We start from the raw sequence: 19,904 nt of genomic DNA on the forward strand, positions 1-19,904 counted from the left end.
GCAAAACTTGATACATTATCAATTAGACATTTAGAATTCCTTTTCTAAATACACTTCATTTTTTGTGCAATTTAGCATCAAAATTTATATGTTTTACCATTTAAACCAGCAATTCAAACAATTCCTGTTACAGTATACCTTCATTGATGTGTATCTTCACAATCCGCTGTTAATTGTTAATGTTTTACCGCATAAACTTGGAAAACTACACCTAATATGTACATTGAAAAAGGGTAAAAGCAGCATTGTACCCATACAGTGAACAAAATCTTTGTTTTGCTCACTAGCGGAAGTACAATAACGTATGTAGTAGATACAGTCGGATGCAAAAAAATCCACGAGGAACCGTATGGGAATGGATTTAAAATCATGCAACGACCGCATCTATCGCAACATGGACCAGTGGTTGAACAGGTATAAATCAGTATTTTTAATCCGATAAATAAATGCAATTAAATAGTACGTGTGCATCTTGGTGAACTATATTTTATCTAGGGGCCTAGATTTTAACTGAACTACCTCGGTTAAAATACAGGCCTTTAAATAAGAGTTTAAGAATGATATTTGTTTATTTTAGAAGGCGAATAGTTTTATAAACAATGTGTAATAGTCCTTTATTTTCAGTGTCATTTCCTTTCTGATTTTTTTCTGTCATTAGAAAATGTATTTTTCTAAAAAAAAAATAAATGCAAATTTATTCACAAACGAATCTGTTATTATTAAACCCACAATATATATTTGCATCAATAAATACATTGATCCTGATTTTCAAAATAAGATTTAAAATAAATTGTCTGGCCTAAATGGGACTATATGACCATTATTTATAGGGAAGTGAATTAGTTAATGTGTATCAGTCGTTGGGTGTTATTATACTGTAACAGTAGTCGGATAGAAATTTGTCAAGATGGCGGTAAATCCGGATCTACAAAAGGAAAGAGCAGCCGCAACCTTTGACACAGAGAAGCTTACTGCAGTTCTTTATGGCGGGAAGAAAATGGTGCAACGTCGAAGATATTTACGTGAGTTTTATCATGAACTTATTATTTATATAAATGGACGCTTTGTTTCTCTCGTGCAATATTACAGCCAATCAGAATCACGCTACTGCTAATAAAAGTGTTATTTGCTTTGATATAATTTATATTATTTCACACTTTATGAAATTTGATAAATGCATTTTTAGCATTTGCATCACGTGGTGTTCAATTGGATCCATTTTGATCACTTTAGTCTCGTTTTTAGAATCCAAAAAGTCGATATCAAATCCATATCGCACTCTATATAGCCACGTTTTGATTTTTTAGAGTCCAACATATCTATTAAATTCATATCATAGTCCATCCAAGAATTTTTAATCTCAAATATTTCTCGAGGGCAATAATAGTATAAGGAATATATCATTTTGTTAACATTGTTGATATAAAATAAAATAAATATGTGATTCTGAAAGCAATAAATTCGGAGTGGCTACACATTCTGAATCAACTTTAAATCATGACAAAAAACAACATAAGTGTGTTAGAGTAAGGAGACATGAGCTAAATTCAATATAAATTGATAAAAAAAAAAACGAAATGATAACACATATTTGAAGTAGAAATTAATGATCTTCCACCGGAAATTGCGTCATACACAACGTGGTATGCTACCACATAAAAATTATGACGGCAATCAAACTGCAAATGTCACCAAAGTTAGATGGAAATGTAATCTTATTTTTTACTTATTTTTAATTCACTTTTTAATCTATTTTCCTCAAGGCAATAGTTTCCGTCTTATCAGTATTAGATAAAGCACTGATAGGCCACCATAGCACAGTAAAAACTCTCTAAACCGGAAATGCGGATTCTCATTTGGCAATTAAATTTACTATACGTACAATTTGTATAGCATGGCACTGCAGTAAAACCAAATCTTTTTGGATCACAGATTTACATTTATGCGCGAGAGTCCATAATGTGGTCTGTGATGCTTAGGAGCGGACGACAACCCGTTCAGTAGCTAGCCATAATTAATTCATTATTTTATGTATTGTATATAAAAAGTTGTATATTTCAGTACAAACAATGGCATTTAACATTTTTCATATCTGATTGCAGACAATATTATTTTCGAGGACAAATACATGAACTCGTTCAAGCCATGGTGGAATCGATCCCGTATTGAACAATACGAAACTGCTATCAAGAAAGGGGCGTACATGAACAAACTGATCAAGGACCTGAACATAACTGATTTCTTGGAGCAAAGTTACCTCAAAGAGTGGGTGTATTATTGATATATTTATTATCTCAAAAATTAAGCGTATTATTGCTTTTTAATTACCTCATTTTTAATTATCTTAATGTGTAAGTGTATTACTGTTCATTATTACCTCATAGAATAAGTGTATTTTATTACTTTAAAAGTGTCCATAAAATGAGACTTAGGTGTTAGATTATTTCTTAATTCATTTCCTATTTATTAACAAACATTGTGTCATATCAGGGCTGGTTCCAATCACGAGGGGCAACCAATGGGTGTACACCAGTCTATGTTTATCCCTACAATCGAGAAGCTGGGTACTAACGAACAAAAAGCTAAATATTTGGAACCAGCCAAACAATTCAAGATCATAGGAACCTATGCTCAGACTGAGATCGGCCATGGTGAGTGTCAACAGCTGGTACAAAATAATACAAGTTTCAACAAAATAAACATATTCTTTTTTATAATAACGGTGTTCCGTTAGGGCCATCACGTTTTCTTTGAAAACGGAAAGTCCGAAACATGACAGTTCGATGATAACAGTACAACAGTTCGATGGTGACAGTACTATGATGACAATACGGCAGTACGTACTGGCACCATCTTCCTGTCTTTCGCAATCATACTGTCGTATTAACACCATCATACTGTCGCACTGTCACTATCGTACTTTCAGGTTTAGCGCTTTTCGTTCTCAGAGAAAACGCGGAGCACCGTATATAATTAATGAACAAATTTTTTTTCATTCATTCATCGTTCATAGATCGAGTTATATAATGAGAACTCTTGAAGGTTAAGTATATATCTTTATCAGCTAGGTTTTATTCATAACGTTTAGCTGAGACTTTTTGCCCTTAAAGCATCTATAAATAGATGAAACACGTATCTGTTCTTTTGCAACCTACCTTTAGGAACTTGTTTTCGTAATGTTTTGTAGGGTTTTTTTTATTATGTAATCAATTTGATTTTAGTTTGTTTGTTATAGTTTTTTGTTGTTGCTTTATTGGCTATCATTTTCTTATTTAAATTTGACATGTACTTTTACACACAGGTTGTTTTTGCTCTTGCATACTGTAACAATGAGAGAATTTTCACTTTTATAAATATATATAAATGTTTTATTTTCAGGAACATATATTCGTGGTTTGGAAACAACGGCTACATATGACCCGCAGACAGAAGAGTTTGTTATTAACAGCCCAACAGTGTCATCTATAAAATACTGGCCGGCTGCATGTATGTGACTTATGCTTTTCATTCATTGGTGTTGATTGGTTTTTGTTTTTTCTTGTTCTTGTCGGTGGTAGTATTGGTGTTTTCTTTTTGTTTATTTTCTTTGTCTCCTCCACCACCTCCTCCTCTTCCTCTCTTCCTCTCCTCTTCCTCCTATCTTCTTCTCCTCCTCTTCCTCGTCCTCCTTCTCGTCCTCCTCTCCTCCTACTCTTTCTCTCCTCCTCCTCCTCGTCCTCCTCTCCTCCTACACTTCCTCTCCTCCTCCTCTTCCTCGTCCTCCTCTCCTCCTACACTTCCTCTCCTCCTTTCCTCTTCCTCCTCCTCGTCCTCCTACTCTTCCTCTCTCCTCTCCTTCTCTCCTCCTCCTTCTCTTATCCTCCTCCTCCTTCTTCTACTTCTTCATTATCTTCTTCTTCTTCCAATGGTCAAGAAAAATCTCCATATTCTTCTGACATACTTTTGCAACTTTGGGACAAGCTTTTCGTAAGAATATTCCTTCAATATTTCATTTTAAATTGACATTGTCATCTATGAATCCCGTTTAAATAGGCATGTGTTATCACATTATTGTTCAGTCTGTAATTGACTGTATTTTTATTTTAAAAGATCGGAATATTATTTTCAAAGCTTACTCATAACAAAAGTGGATACATTACCTTTTTTGCAAGGTGATAACAGCTGCTAGAAATGAAAGTTGTAAGACTGAGTTTGAAATCGCGAAAATTGATGACTTATTTTAAAATTGTTGTCACATTTACAGTGGGAAGCACGTGTAATCACGTGGTATTGATGGCTCAGCTGTACAGCCGGGGTGTGTGTCACGGTATGCACGCTTTCATCTTGCAGATACGAAGTATGAAAGACCACAGAACGTTGCCAGGTTTGTCTTATTATCATATTTAAATCTAGAATCCAAACTATATTTGGGTGGTATGTAATTTGTAAATCAATTGTCATTATCGTGATGAAAATCGTACCAACAATGAAAGAGTAATGCTTAATTAAGTTCTCTAAAGCGGAAGGATTTCATGCAAAATTGCTTCTAAACGTAACCCTAAAACTGTTGAATGTTGCGTTTTCCGCTTTCTGATGTAATCCACATTCTGCTGAAATCTTATCTGGATATGACTATCAGAATACAATGTGAATGAACAGTTTCCCTTTTGTTAATCAACATTTAACACCTAAATACATAACACTTATCCAGTGTCTAGTACTGTGAAATTATTTTTAAAAAAACCTCAGTAATAGGAAACGAGTATTTTTACAAAAACTAAGAAAAAAATTATTATGTTTTGCACTGATGAAGGCATATAGCCGAAACGTTTGCAATAAAAAATAATTACTGAATGTTCGTGTTTGTGTGGCTCGTCTGTTTACTTTACAAAAACTAAGAGCAACGTTCATGCTGCGCTTTACAACGTTAAAGCCGTTTTTCCGACGTTTTAGCCGTTTTTTTCCGATGTTTTAGCCGCGCTTTGCAACGTTTTGCAATGTTTAAGTCGCGCTTTACAAGATACGCTTTTAAAGTAACTCTAAACATGTTTTTCTCTATATATAAACTTGAAGAAATCTTGAAGACGTCTAGTGCATATATAAAATATTTTCTGAACAATCGTTTCTATCTTTTAGGAATTTCTGCTGGAGATATAGGTAACAAAATTGGATTCAATGCAGTAGACAATGGCTTTTTGAAATTTGACAACGTCAGGGTTCCCAGAAATAGTTTGTTATCAAGATATGCTAAGGTATGAAGGTGAAGTTATAAACACCGTATTAATTTCACTCTTGAACAGCACACTATTTCGTTATTATTATTATTATTATTATTATTATTAATATCTTTATTATAATTATTACTTTATTATTATTATCATTATTATTATTATTATTATTATTATTATTATTATTATTATTTTATTATTACTATTATTATTATTATTATTTTTTTTTTTTTTATGTTTGTTTTCGTGTTTTTCAGTTAGAACGAGACGGTACATATATACCACCAGAAAATCCAAGAATCGCATATGGCACTATGGTGTTTATACGTTCACTCATTGTAGGCGCGTGTGCCAAGTCTCTGTCACAAGCCCTAGTTATAGCAACCAGATACAGTGCTGTGAGAAGACAGACAGAAATAAGACCGGGGTATGTTGAAAAAAAAAACATGATTTCCTTTAAAAAGAAAAGAAGATAAGCATTCAGTCTTGTAACTGTAAATAGTGACTTAAAATACATTTTTTGTCAAAACGTTTCAAATGGACCTGAATAAACATTTTGATTGCCATTAAACGTTTTGTAACTAACTTTGGTAAGGAACCAATTTGAGCTATAACACAGAATTTGTAATTATTTAGGTACCATTACTTTTAGATTTTAAAATAAGCCAATCCGAGTTATTCAGACCCGCCGAATAACTGAAATTTGCTAAATAAACATGCCCGTTGTTAAATTTTATTTCTGTTGTTGCCTCCTTCGTTTTGTCGTTGTTTTTGTTGTGGCCGTTGCTTGTCTCAAACAATTATACGTGATAAAAGTAATTACAAAATAATTGTTTCCTTTCATTAAGTGGCGAGGAACCGCAAGTTATAGACTACCAAACACAGCAGGAGAAGTTGTTTCCCTTGTTGTCGTCTGCTTACGCCTTCCTTTTTAGCGGGACTGTGATGCTGAAAGAATATTTTAGAATAAATGCCGACATTGACAAAGGAATCCTAGACGAAATGGCCGCGGTAACAATTCAACTTAAGTTTACATTTTAGTTTATATTCATTTTATATACCTTGTTGTTGTTGTGGTGGTGCTGACGGTGATTGTTTTGTGATTATTATAATAATTATTATTATTTCATGAAATATTTATTTTCATACCACTCGATGAAAATAAATCATGTTTTCATAGAAAGACCTATTTTTCTGGCCCTTGCCAGAACTATTAAGTGTTGAGAGATTAGTACCGATCAAGCCAGTGCGAGGGGGCTTGAGAGATGTTGCACTTTTCCATTATCCCTCATGTACAGACTCAATCAAACCGAGTATATTTTTTAAATATAAGTATATTTTTCTTAAATTTGAGGTTTTTTTTGGTGTTTTTTTTTTTAAGAACTGGATATGTAGAATTAGAAATGAATGCAAGTAATGAAGTAATAAAAGCATTGACTTTAAATGTTATTTGTTACAATAGCTACATGGGTTGGCCGCGGGGTTAAAAGCGTTTTCTGCAGAGGTCGCTAGCAACGGTGTAGATAAGTTACGTATGGCGTGTGGCGGCCACGGATACACTCACGCCAGCGGAATCCCTAAAATCTGGACATATATGACACCAACATGTACTTATGAAGGCGAAAATACGGTCATGTATCTACAGTGTGCAAGGTGTGTATTTAAACTAGATTTTAAAGAAAATTACAACTTCATAGGTATTAGCTATAGTTATTTTAGAAACACGAAAAAAACAAAACACTTTTACAACTTCTTTATCCCTGGATGTAGTCTATGCTTTATGAGGGTCCATCCGCCTGGTAGGGCACAAAATGCAGCTTTCGCTGTCGAGTACAGACCCCGGACATGTCAACAGCCATGCCCTTTAAGAGTTAATTTAGAAGCACAAAGGGGTGATAATTTACCTCCATGCAATTTCGACGGAGTATTAGCAAAAGATCTGGATTTTGAGCCAAAAGTAGGTCACTGTATGGCGGTCAATGATAAACTAAATGTACAGTAACCTGAGACAATAATGAAAGGGTAGCCCTTAAAATTACTGTTGGTGTCAGCAAAAAGCCTACCGGTCATGCTGTCTATTTGTGCTAGGGGCTCACGCACCATAGCACACCATTCTTGTCGTCTTAGCTTACTTTCTAGGGTCATTCCCTGTACAAATTTCATTTTTCATTACATTTAAACAGTAACTCACATGCGCATAAGAATGTAAAATTATGTGTTATATTAAAAGACTAAATAGTGTCAGAGAAACAATGTGCAATACAACTAGAACGCTGAACATTATCTGCTTCTAATGTCGTAAATGTACTGCAATACGTACAGTGTACATATGCACAACATATAAAACTAAACTACTGTTTTCCGGTGATTCTATATTGGTGAAATACCAATCTTACACAGAGCTCAGATCGACTTAAGTTATTTCTTGCCTTATGCGTAGCATTAATTAGGAGCTGATTTTAAACAGATTTGTGAAATACTAATTTGTAACATCTTTCTAGCAATCGAAACAAAACGTATTTATATCCTTATTTTTATCATTATATACATTAAAGAAAATGTGCGTTAAAATGCTAAAAAATATTTATCAAATACATGTATATATCATAGCTTCTAATCTTAGGTATTTAGTAAAACAGTATGCCCAGGCGGCCAGTGGACAGACACTTGTAGGATTTATGTCCTACCTCAACAATCCAGTCAAACAGAGAAGTTCCCTCAATGATTCCCTCAGTATGGTTGATTTGATTGAGGCATATGAACATACGGCAGTCAGGTAAACGATAAATCTCCTACGTTTGCTTTGTATAAATCATATATCCATAGAAGAACAGAACAGAACAGAACATAATTCTATTTTGGATTTGTACATAGTACATCCTCACTACAATATGAATACACACAATGTAAAAATGTGTTTTAGACGAGAAGGCAGCTACCTTAGTGTATTTATACTGCTGAGAGGAGAAGGAATGTTGACCTTGATCATTTCGTTCGTCGTTGGTCAAAGTTCAATACCCAAAGAGGTCTTATAGCGTTACAAACGTGCAGTATTATAAAGTTTTTTTTATAATACTGCACGTTTGTAACGTCGCTTTTCAATGAATAATCGTGGTGTTTATATAGTTATATATACACGACTACTGTCGAATAATGAAGAAATCTTACATTTTCTCTAAAAAAAATATGCGTGCTGTATTATAAATTCGTTATAAAGATTGTTGACAGGATATATGGCCGTATATAAACGGCTGTTTGCAATATAACCCTCGCCTAGCGGCTCGGGTTATATTTACAAATAGCCATTTATATAGGGCCATATAACCTGTCAACGGTCTTTATAACTAATATATACAGGGCTGCTGTCAATTTATGATGAAATCTCACTTTTTGTCAGAATGTTTGGTTCGAATTATATGCCTGTCACTTCCAACCAAGAAGTCCCTTTATCCTTTCATTTGAGGTCAGCCCAACAACCTTAATTTTTGTGTAGGTAAACAAGGGAGGTAAATAGTACAAGTACTATCGATACTATTTTGCACAGTTGTTTCCCCTGCAAATTAATAATTGATCTTTGATGTATTTGAACAAAGGTTAATTAAAGTGGCAGCATCTAAGATTCAGTCACTGGTAAAAGGTGGACTTCCTATTGAAGAGGCAAGAAATCGATGTGGAGTATCTTTGGTGGTGGCTGCAAAGGTAAGGCCTTTCATCGATTGTAAGATACAGAAGAAGACGGAAAATACCGATCTTTCTCTAACTTATGAATGAATGCATAACTAAAGATGTCGTTTTTTAATGATTTTGTTCTAAAAAGCTTAATAATTTGTTTTAATAAGTTTGACGCCATTTTTTGTTAGTTCATTGTTATAGTCCAGGAGAATCATTAGGTTTATTAACTATGATATGCTTTCATATTTGTCAGACTCAATTTTATTTTCAAAGTTTTAACAAGTATAAACAAATGATATCATTTATTTAATAAATGAAAGGAATATTCATTGAAATAAATTACAAATACAGGCTCACTGCCACGCGTTTGTGGTGAAACTTTTTGCGAGTGTCGTAAAACAACCGGAAATTGATCCTGCCGTGGCTCGAGTCCTGGTCACACTGTGCAAACTGTATGCGGTTTATGGAATCAACCAAAGACTAGGTGAATTTATGCAGGTATTTACGGTTGTATTCATGTATAATATATCTACTAAAACACGTAGAACATTGAAAAAAATCTGAAAATTTTTCTCCGGCCATACTTTTGGCAGGGCACTTTTTTTTAGTTTTTTTTTCTATTGACTTCACCAAAAACTACTGTTTAGGTAAGATTATCCAATTTTGTAACGTTAAACTATTGCTGTTAGACTCTTCAGATAGGGTTTGCGAGTTCTATTTCCCACTTCTGCAATTGCAACCTATAAAGAGAACCGTTGTCAAATAATAAATTCTGAAAAAGGGGGAGATCCCTAGATATCAATGAAATCAATTTAGATTAAAAGGTGACAATTGTTGTAGATCTGTTCTATGCTAGTATGATGTTTTCAACATATTCATGCCTCTTAGCAATACTTTAAATTATATTCCATCGGTGTAAAAGATGCTTTAGTCAGTTTGACTATCCGTATGCCCACATTAATTTTTTGTTTATATTGATATGTGGAGAAGTTGACAACTTTTTGTGGAGAACAGGCTAACAAGTCTTATACTGGTTAGAAAATTTATGGAGACTGATGACATGAACTATTATATGAACATTTAACTAGATATTTTTTTTTCTAATTCTTATAACTGTATGAATCTATCGGATATTATTTTGTCTTTTAGGACGGTTTCTTGGACGGTCGGCAAGCGGATATTATCCTGAACAAAACCCTGACACTGTTTGCCGAGATCAGACCAAACGCTGTAGCTCTGGTTGACGCGTTTGATTATCCCGATCAAATCTTACAAAGTTGTCTTGGACGTTATGATGGAAACGTTTACGAGGCACTGTATGAATACGCCAAGACATCACCACTAAATGAAAAAGAGGTAAATAATATTATAAGAAATGATATAAAAAATAACAGACAAATTTGAAATTATTATTATTTGAAGGTATGATTAAGCACACAGTTGTGCAGTTACAGTTGTTAATGCATCCGGCTCAGCAGGACAAGTGCTAGGCGTGACTTCATGAGCTCGAGTGATGAGTAAGATACATTGGATTTGTTGTCCGCGTGGCCGAATGATTAAGATCGTTGACTTCAAACTACTTGCCCCTCACTGCTGTGTGTTAGAATTCCGACATGGAGTTCTCATTCTTTCATGTGAGAAAGTAATTCAGCTAGCTTTACAGAACGTCGGTGGTTCTATTCAGGTACTCGTTCGTGAAATAATGCACGGAAGCGTACATGAGGTCTTTCAAAAAGAAGTTTCAATAACATTCTTAACAAAAGTAGTTACTAGTATATTATACATTTATAAATGCGGCTTATATACCAAATTTAGTGACGTCATACATTAATGCGACACACATACCAAATTTTGTGACAGTATACATTTAAGCGGCACATATACCAAATGAAGTGACGTCATACATTTATGCGGTACATTTACCAAATGTAGTGACGTCATAAATATACTTAATGCATTTATGTGGCACATATACGAAATGTACACGTATGTGAGTGACGTCATACATGGATGTAACAAAATATATATGAGCCGCGTCATGACAAAACCAACATAATGGGTTTATGACCAGCATGGATCCAGACCAGCCTGCGCATCCGCTCATATATGTAATACCAAATGTAATGAAAGCATACATTTACAAAGACCCGCTCTGTAAAGGTTGCGCTTAACATATAACTGTCCCTACGTTATGTAAATGTTTTAAAGTATTTTCAACATTACATGTGCTCTTTAAATATTAAGATATTTCAAATTGAGTTAAATGTGATTTAAGTGACACAGGTCAAGTTAACTAGCTAAGATGGTGGGATGAGAGGGCAAGGATCGTGGGTTCGAACCCTACTTGGATAACGATCAATGCTTCCAGATGTGACATACGTGTATATCCTAGGAAACTAGTGCTGGGGTAGTTCAATCAAGCCGACTAGAGAGTAGTTCAAATAACCAACATAATGGGTTTACGACCAGCATGGATCCAGACCAGCCTGCGCATCCGCGCAGTCTGATCAGGATCCATGCTGTTCGCTTACAAACTCTATAACAAGTAGAGAAACTGATAGCGAACAGCATGGATCCTGATCAGACTGCGCGGGTGCGCAGGCTGGTCTGGATCCATGCTGGTCGCAAACCCATTATGTTGGTTTTGTCGTGACGCGGCTCAAATATGTTTCAACTTGTCGAGCAATACTTTCTGTTTCAGGTTCAAGACTCATATTATACCACACTAAAACCGCTGATGGAGGGAACGCTCAAGTTTGACGCTGCACCGCCTTCGAAGCTGTAGAATTAATTTCATTTATTTTTGTGTTATCATTGTTTAACAAAACGTTCTGTTTACATATTTGGTGCTGTTTTACTATTTAATAAAATATCGTGTTTTTAAAGTAACAAAGTTCATGAGACATTTGCACACACTTTATCAGATAACGATGCCTTTCATGAATCGCTGTTTGAAAAATGTTTATTTACTGTATGGGGGTGTAACAAGTTGCCACCAAAAAAAAATTAGGTTTTTCATGAATGATAGTCAGTACATTTGCAAACATACAACAAGTAATTGTGCATCATACATGTATAAAAAAAAATGACTTTCAGTTTATGATCATACTAAAAGTGATTGATAGTGGAATAGTTAAACGTGACGTTTTATTATACGTATATCATCCTCATGAATTTGTTTTAATAAGACTCAACAACATGAAAACAAAAACAAGTTAAAGAGTATTACAATCGAACTTCAAATTAACCTCAAAGGAGAATTTAATGTAATCAATAAAACGATCCAAGTTCGACATTACTTATATACTCAAATGTGGAAAAGAGAATTTCGGAGTTTTGTAAAACAGAATAAACACATATTGACAGTGACAATTCTAACCTGTGTATAAGATTACCCACAGATCAAAGGCCATTGTGAAGGGCCTGATATTTAGAAAAGTGCGCGGTTTAGATTTCTATGGATGGTGTAAATCCAGTTAAAAACAAAAGTATTTGAAATATTGTTTATAAACAAAAAGGTTATAATCATATAATGTTTTGATAAGGCCGCGTGCATATGTCATGTACGTAAAATGACTTCAATGATTGTTACTTATATTTATTGTTATACTTTATGAAAATTGATTGAAAGGTTTATAGGAAAATGCATGTTTTTCTATTACTATTATTTAAATTAAAGAGAAGAATTATGATGATTTTTGGCGAGCTAACACAGTCATTGGGACTTTTTTAAGATTATAAGTATGTAGCTCAAATATTCAAAGAATAGAGAGAGAGCTCATGCAAGCGTCGGTTTTGATCAGCTTTCATGTGCAGGTTGGTATCACTGTCCAAGGACCATAACTCTAGCATGGACTTTGACACAATTATGGCTCTTTTTGAACGATATAATTATACTTTATCCAGGTTTCGAAAATTAAAAAAAAATCTTTGTAAAGTCAGTTTTTTTTAAAAATCTGCATCAAGCCAATATGTAAATGGTCCGTTATCACTTAAGCAGACGACAGTAACACAAAAGAAAATACATTCAGTATTAGACATGCATGCAAGCCAAATCCCCTCCCTTTTAAGTGTATAAAATGCGAGGTCATGCAATTAAATAGCATACTTTGTGCTGTCAATTCAGTAAGATTAGATAATAACAAGATAATAAAAGGCAAGAAAAAGGGTTAATGATCCACCTCGTGTGATTTATCTCTTTCAATATTAGACGAGCCATTTTACGATCCATTTTACCGATCCATTTTAAGCACCGATCAAAACGATGCATTTTTTTTTCAGACGTTTTTGTTGAAACTAAAGTAACCCTTATGTAAACTTTTAAAATTTTGACTTTCAGAAAACTATTTCATTACTCCGAGTATGTTTTATAAAATTTTAGTAAACTGAAGATTGTGCATTGTAACACCGCACTTTGGGGTCAAACGCACTTTGGGGTCCGACCCCAAAGTGCGTAAAACTTCGCACCGCACTTTGGGGTCAAACGCACTTTGGGGTCAAAATCGAGAAATTGACCCCAAAGTGCGTTAATATGCTACATATCAACGCACTTTGGGTTCCAGAGGTCTAAAGGTGTAATCTGAGTTCTGCTTAAATACTGAGAACTGACTTATTTTCGATCTTCGACATTGAAATATTTGAGGTGGAGTTCAAGATGGCGGTCAATACTTTGATGATGCTTAAATGATAAAAGTTTCATTAATTTTACCACTTAAAATATCCAATAATAATAATAAATTGTTCATATAACAAAATTACGGTGGCATAAAAGTGACATTTGCATTTATTTTTATTTAAGTTTTGCATACATATTTTTATTTAAGTTTTGCATACATATTTTTTTTCAGTTTTGCATTCATATTTTTTTTTTTTGAGCTTTGCATTCATATTTTATTAAAGTTTTTCGTACATTTTTTATTTTGGTTTTTTCGTACATATTTTAGCCAATCAAAACAGCCTTCACATCTCATAACAGCCCATAGTTGAGTATAAAACTAGCACTGTAGTTTGGTCATATTTCGGCCCATTTTTTGGAATCGGCCCAGTCGTTTTTGGCCGCGCAAGTCTGGTTTCGACCGACCTTTTTCGGCCCATTTTTTAAATCATATGTATTTAATATAATTAGTGTATTTTTTAAATAATTATCTACTATTATATTAGTGTCTATTTGGAAATTGCTGTTGATTGGTGAATGAATATGCACCACTCAACCCCACCCCCTGAGTATAGCGGGGGGGAGGGGCATTGACTTTAAACCAAGCCGACCACTGGTAAAATCTTCGCCCTGCGGGGGATTATTCAGATAATAACATTCCTGCTTATGCACCGGAACAGCACAGACAATCACACGATTCTTTTTTAACCCGCACTCCCCCGGGGCAAGGGAGGTGGTTACAATGACTGGTGTATTACAATAATGCAAAATAAAAGATCTAAATAGTTTCTTATATTCCACTGATTTAGAAAAAAATATATATATACATGTATATACATGTACATGTATATATCAGAGACATAGATAATATCTATGTCTCTGTATATATATGTATACTAAAATGTGTTATTATCTTTTTGATAACCTCCAAAATGAAAATGTTGGTATTTGCAAATGGCGTTTGCAAATGGGGTACTGTAATTTACAGATGGCGAAGTGTTTTGAAAATGGTGTTTTACAAATGGCGTAATTATCCAAACCTCTACTTTGCAAATGGCGTCATGTAAAATTATGTACGAAAAAAAAGTAAAAAACAAAACAAAAATAAAATATGTACCAAAAACTCAAATAAAATATGTATGCAAAACTAAAATAAAATATGTATGGCACAACTTAAAAAGAATATGTATGCAAAACTTTAAAAGAATATGTATGCCAAAACTAAAAAAAAGTATGTATTCAAAACTAACAAAAAATGTATGACAAACAAAAAAAACAACAAAAAATATGTACGAAAAAAAAAAGTATCAAAAACAAAAAAAAGTTGCAAATGTCATTTTTGCCACCGTTCAAAATATTTTAGTACAGAAATCGTGTATTCCTAAAGTTTAAAGATGCTGCGAAAAATATCCCGATCTGTCAGTCATTTACTTGATACCTTTTGGTGCCATGTTGAGCTCCATTTTAAATATGTAAAGAATGAAATAAAATGCAGTTAATATTTTTCCCCCCCTCCGTAACAACCGTTCGCCAGATGCTTTTTTTAATGGGAAAATCTTACATACTTCTTTAGAAAGATGAATTTTATAATGTTAAAATAATGGTATCAGAGAAATGTAAGATGCTTGTTACCTGAATAAAGTAGCGATAAATGTGAAATTATTTGTCATAAAAGTAGTCAAAACAATGTAGTATTTGACTTCCATATAAAACATGTAAACAACTTATCACTATAACAGTACTGTACTCATTATTGTCAAAAAGCAACAGATGAAAAAGATGGTTCAGGTAATTGGCCAATGTGTATTTTTTTGATAATATAAAAGAACATCAAAATAAAAAAGCTGAAGAAAAACAAATAAAAGCATAATGGACCTTTAAAATGTTATTTTTAAACCTCGGGGAGATCGATACCCCACAATCCCCTCTACACCCCCAGTGAGAATTTTACATTATTCTGAAGCTCGCTCTTAATGTGCGACTACTTAAATAGTTGATATTTTTTGACTGCCTGTACGGACTACTACTTAAAGCCGCATCTTCACCTAGTCAAGTTTCTAATGTGTCACATTTAGCTAAATGAATGGCTATTTTAACATATTATCAGGCATTTTTTTTACTGAAATGTCTTACTAAGATTACCCATAATTTATGCCTTTGTCTATGCAAAGACTATCATATTTCTGTAAAATGTGTAAATAACAAATGGGAAAATGATGCATTTAGCTAAAAACAATGGAGTTAATGAAAGGTGTACATTCTTTTAAAATAAATGGAAAATTTTAGAAAAACATATTTTAAGCTTAAAGCTGCATGCCTCCAGATGAGTCAAAATATTTCAATAAAATCAAACTTGAGAAATATGTACTACGATTATAGGAAATGTAAAATGATTCAAGATTCAAGTAATATTTTACATGTTATGTGCGGTCAATGACTGAGTTTTCAATATTTACAACTATATTCCTACTGCGTTACTAACGCATTAAGGGCTATTTATGCATATTTTGACAACTTTTTGGTAATTTACGTAAGTTATAAGTGCCATTGATAATGTGCAAATTGCTTCCTTTTGGTTATTCCACAATATTATACATTCAAATAAATTTTTAAAATTTTCATGAAAATTAGCGTGAATCTGGAGGCGTGCTGTGTAGGAGCACATTTGTCTCGGAGCACATTTGTCTTACGTAAGACCGATGCGGTCGCATTTGTCCCACATGAGATAAATGGGACCTCAAATGTCTACCCCAAAAAACTTATTTGTGTGACAAATGTGCTCCGATCAAGTTTTTTAAGGGACAAGAAAGCACATTTGTCTCATATGTTTATAAAGCACATTTGTCTTATGTCATTTTTTATGAATTATTTATCACATATTTCCCCACGGCAGAAATTTTTTTTTAGAATCGAGGTTCGCCGTTTTACCTCAAGTGTAATCATCAATAGGTTTGCTTATGCTTTTTTATGAAAACCTAGAGTAAACAATTAATTATAATATCTCTAATTCAAGAAAATGATTGGCTTAACCTGAAGGCGTACACTGAAACATACTAAATCCCATTCACGATGGTACAATAGTGACAGCGCGATGGCACGATGGTACGTTGATGACGCGATGATGCGATGGTGAAAACACAATTGTACGAACTTGAAACAACGATTGTACGATGGTGAAACAACGATTGTACGATGGTGAAACAACGAAGGCTCGATGATGAAAACGTGATTGTACCATGGCGAAAGATGATGTTACGATGGGGAAAATACGATGGTACGATATGATGAAAACGCGATATTATTTTCTCTATCGTGTCATCGCATTATCGTGATTTCACCATCGTGTTTAAATCATCGTACCATCTCAATTTCACCTTGTACCAATGTGCAAAGCTGTTCAGGGAGACAAAAATGATACCTATGTCCAAACAGAACACCGTAATCGGTTTATATTGAATGAAACAATATCGTGACTCGTTTCGCAACTCGCCGAAATCTCGCGTCTCGCGAAATCTCGCGTCTCGCTTCGCATCCCGTTCGTCGACGCGAGGCAAGAAATTGATTCCAGGTCATAAACCGCTAAGTAGTATTCCCTTTATAATCTACATAAAATCATTTAAAGGCCCATTATGCCCGAAAAATGCTTTTACATATTTGTATTCCTCAAAAGCTTTTTTTTTTGGTATACTTTTAAAGCTCCAAAAAGTTACCCATTGGCTAATTACCTGAAGCATTTTTCATCTGCTGCTTTTTTTGCAGTTTGTACAGTTGAAGTGATTTAGAATTTTGTATTGAAGTCAAAGTACTACATGTACATTGTAAACATTTTGCTGCTTAATGACGCATTATTTCACATTTATTGCAAATTTCTTTGGGTTACAAGCATCTAACTTCCTCAAAAATCATTTTTTGAATATTAATAAATTCATACTTGCCCTATCTAAAGAAGTAAAAATTTATTAATTTCTGAAATCTTTTGGTACGGGATACTTCGACATTGGGAGATCTCCTGTTACAATATCGTGCCTCGCTTTGTGTCTCATCGGAATGCGTCTCGCCCATTCTGAGTGGCCCGATATTCCATAATTATGGCATTACCCGGATTATTTTAGGCACTCATGCATGTTGTAAGTGCTTTTCAACTGCGAATCTGAAAGCCGCAGTTCTTGGAAAATGACGATTTGTATACATATATTTCTGATGAAAACGAAATACGTGTGTAATGGTCTTCTTATTTTCTCTATAGATCATTTAAGGGCCTTCGTGGCCGAGTGATTTCAAAAAACCACTTGTCCTTAACCGCTGTATGCTCGACTACACGGGGCGTCGAAATATTCATGCAAAAATCCCGGTCAGGGTCCAAATGCGCGATACATATGTGCGTGCGCACGTAATAGTATCGCAAGGCCACGGAAAAGCTATCGTGTGCGCTTTCGTGTCCCCTTCATGCCACCGTAGATACTACCTTGTTTTTGCTAAGAATATTTCTAGTGCCATAAATCCTCTATAAAACTTTACGCATTGACAATAAACGTATCACTTGATAACGATAAGAATAGACTTGCTGCAAATGTGTTTCTGGATGCTGCACTTGTAGAAATTTTCATTGTGACATGCAGAACAGGGATATTCTTTAATTTAATATATGACTCCTATGCAGAGGCAGGAAGTTTTTGACTGACCGAAAGTGACCTAAAAACGGTATGATATATACAGAAAACACAGAAAATGGCTGGTAGCCGGTATACAGATGGACATAATTATCACCTTTTAAGAATTTTATGGAAAAAATGTGAGACAAATGTGCTTCGAGTGTCCTTCCTATTGTGTGTCGTACACATCTGTCTCATTTCCAATTTGTCGCAAATAAGAATGTTTACGAACACATCGGTCACACTTCGTGAGACAAATGTGCTTCGAGACAAATGTGCTCCTACAGTGCTGCATTTATACAAATTCTTTTTTTGGTGATTTATTTTGTGAAAGTTCTTCACTTACTAATCAAGACCATTTAAATCCCTATTGATTCAGGTCTAATTAATACCTTGATTTTTGTTTACCATTGGCTTTGACTACACTATATTATTTAAAACATAATGAACATAAATTTTCTCTGACCCCAAAGTGCGGTCGTTTGCTTGATGTTGAAAAATGCATATGTACCTGTTTAACGCACTTTGGGGTCGAAATTGGACCCCAAAGTGCGTAACGCACTATGGGGTCCGACCCCAAAGTGCGTAACGCACTTTGGGGTTCGACCCCAAAGTGCGTTTGACCCCAAAGTGCGGTGTTACAGTGCATGCCCGGGATCTTACCCCAGTACTGAGAGTCTGAGATTATAATCAATAGGCGAATGTGTCGAAAAAGATCGAATTTCAAATTTAAGACAAATATTAAATATTAAATGTATAATTTAATCCACAAAAGAATAACGTTTTAATTCAAAAGTCTTCACTGAGAAAAAAAGTCATATGATGTCAAGTGTCAAGCATTTGAACGATAACCCGTACATTTATTTATCAAATAATAATAGTACATGGCGAGTGGTAAGATATAATTAAAATAATTTTACATTTTGTCATATTTGTTTTCAATTTTGAAAAGAAAGTCAACCGAGTGTTCAATAACCCCTTGACCCACAAATATTCTTCGAAAATATCAGTAATGTTCAATTTATAAAAAAAAGAGTGGGATAATCTTTTTTATACTTTATGCAGTTCATAACTTTTATGATCATCAATATCGCTCAATTGCCAGTAAGTCAATCTTTGGAAAAGAAGAAAAGAGAAAACACGAACTTGTGTAATATAAAGACATAAATACGAATTAAGAAAAATAATAATATTGTTTAATGTCACATGGACAATATGATATTGACAAGACAACATTTCAGATGTAAAAGATTGTTCGTCTGTACAGTGAATATTTCAGGTACGCATTATTATCGGAGCAAAACAAAAGACCTTTCGAGAATTACAAGTTAAGTTCGATATTACATGTATATTATTTCAAAAATATACTATGCTCAAATTTGAAAAAAAATATTGATAATTGTTGCACAGTTTCAATATGAATATACAAAGAAAATACCATCTTTACTTCAACTGTTATAACCGTTAAACATATGAGCCGCGTCACGACAAAACCAACATAATGGGTTTGCGACCAGCATGGATCCAGACCAGCTTGCGCATCCACGCAGTCTGATCAGGATCCATGCTGTTCGCTATCTGTTTCTCTACTTTTAATAGGATTTGTAAGCGAACAGCATGGATCCTGATCAGACTGCGCGGATGCGCAAGCTGGTCTGGATCCATGCTGGTCGCAAACACACTATGTTGGTTTTGTCATGGCGCGGCTCATATGTATTC

The 19,904-nt window shown here is 34.2% G+C and overlaps 1 protein-coding gene across 1 annotated transcript; it reads left to right on the forward strand.

Annotated features, from left to right (window-relative positions):
• Positions 1-855: 855 nt before the first annotated feature.
• LOC132721384 (peroxisomal acyl-coenzyme A oxidase 1-like) lies at positions 856-12,037 on the forward strand. The gene is made up of 14 exons (XM_060705678.1): positions 856-1,022; positions 2,103-2,265; positions 2,491-2,651; positions 3,379-3,486; positions 4,244-4,363; positions 5,116-5,231; positions 5,465-5,634; positions 6,056-6,218; positions 6,670-6,860; positions 7,831-7,983; positions 8,801-8,906; positions 9,231-9,377; positions 10,029-10,235; positions 11,581-12,037. The coding sequence occupies exons 1-14, from the start codon at positions 908-910 to the stop codon at positions 11,662-11,664; spliced, it is 2,004 nt and encodes a 667-aa protein (XP_060561661.1). The 5' UTR covers positions 856-907; the 3' UTR covers positions 11,665-12,037.
• Positions 12,038-19,904: the final 7,867 nt, after the last annotated feature.

Source organism: Ruditapes philippinarum, unplaced genomic scaffold (genome assembly GCF_026571515.1).
Source record: "Ruditapes philippinarum isolate M1 unplaced genomic scaffold, ASM2657151v2 ctg3615_1_1_1_1, whole genome shotgun sequence".
Taxonomy (NCBI): Eukaryota; Metazoa; Mollusca; class Bivalvia; order Venerida; family Veneridae; genus Ruditapes; species Ruditapes philippinarum.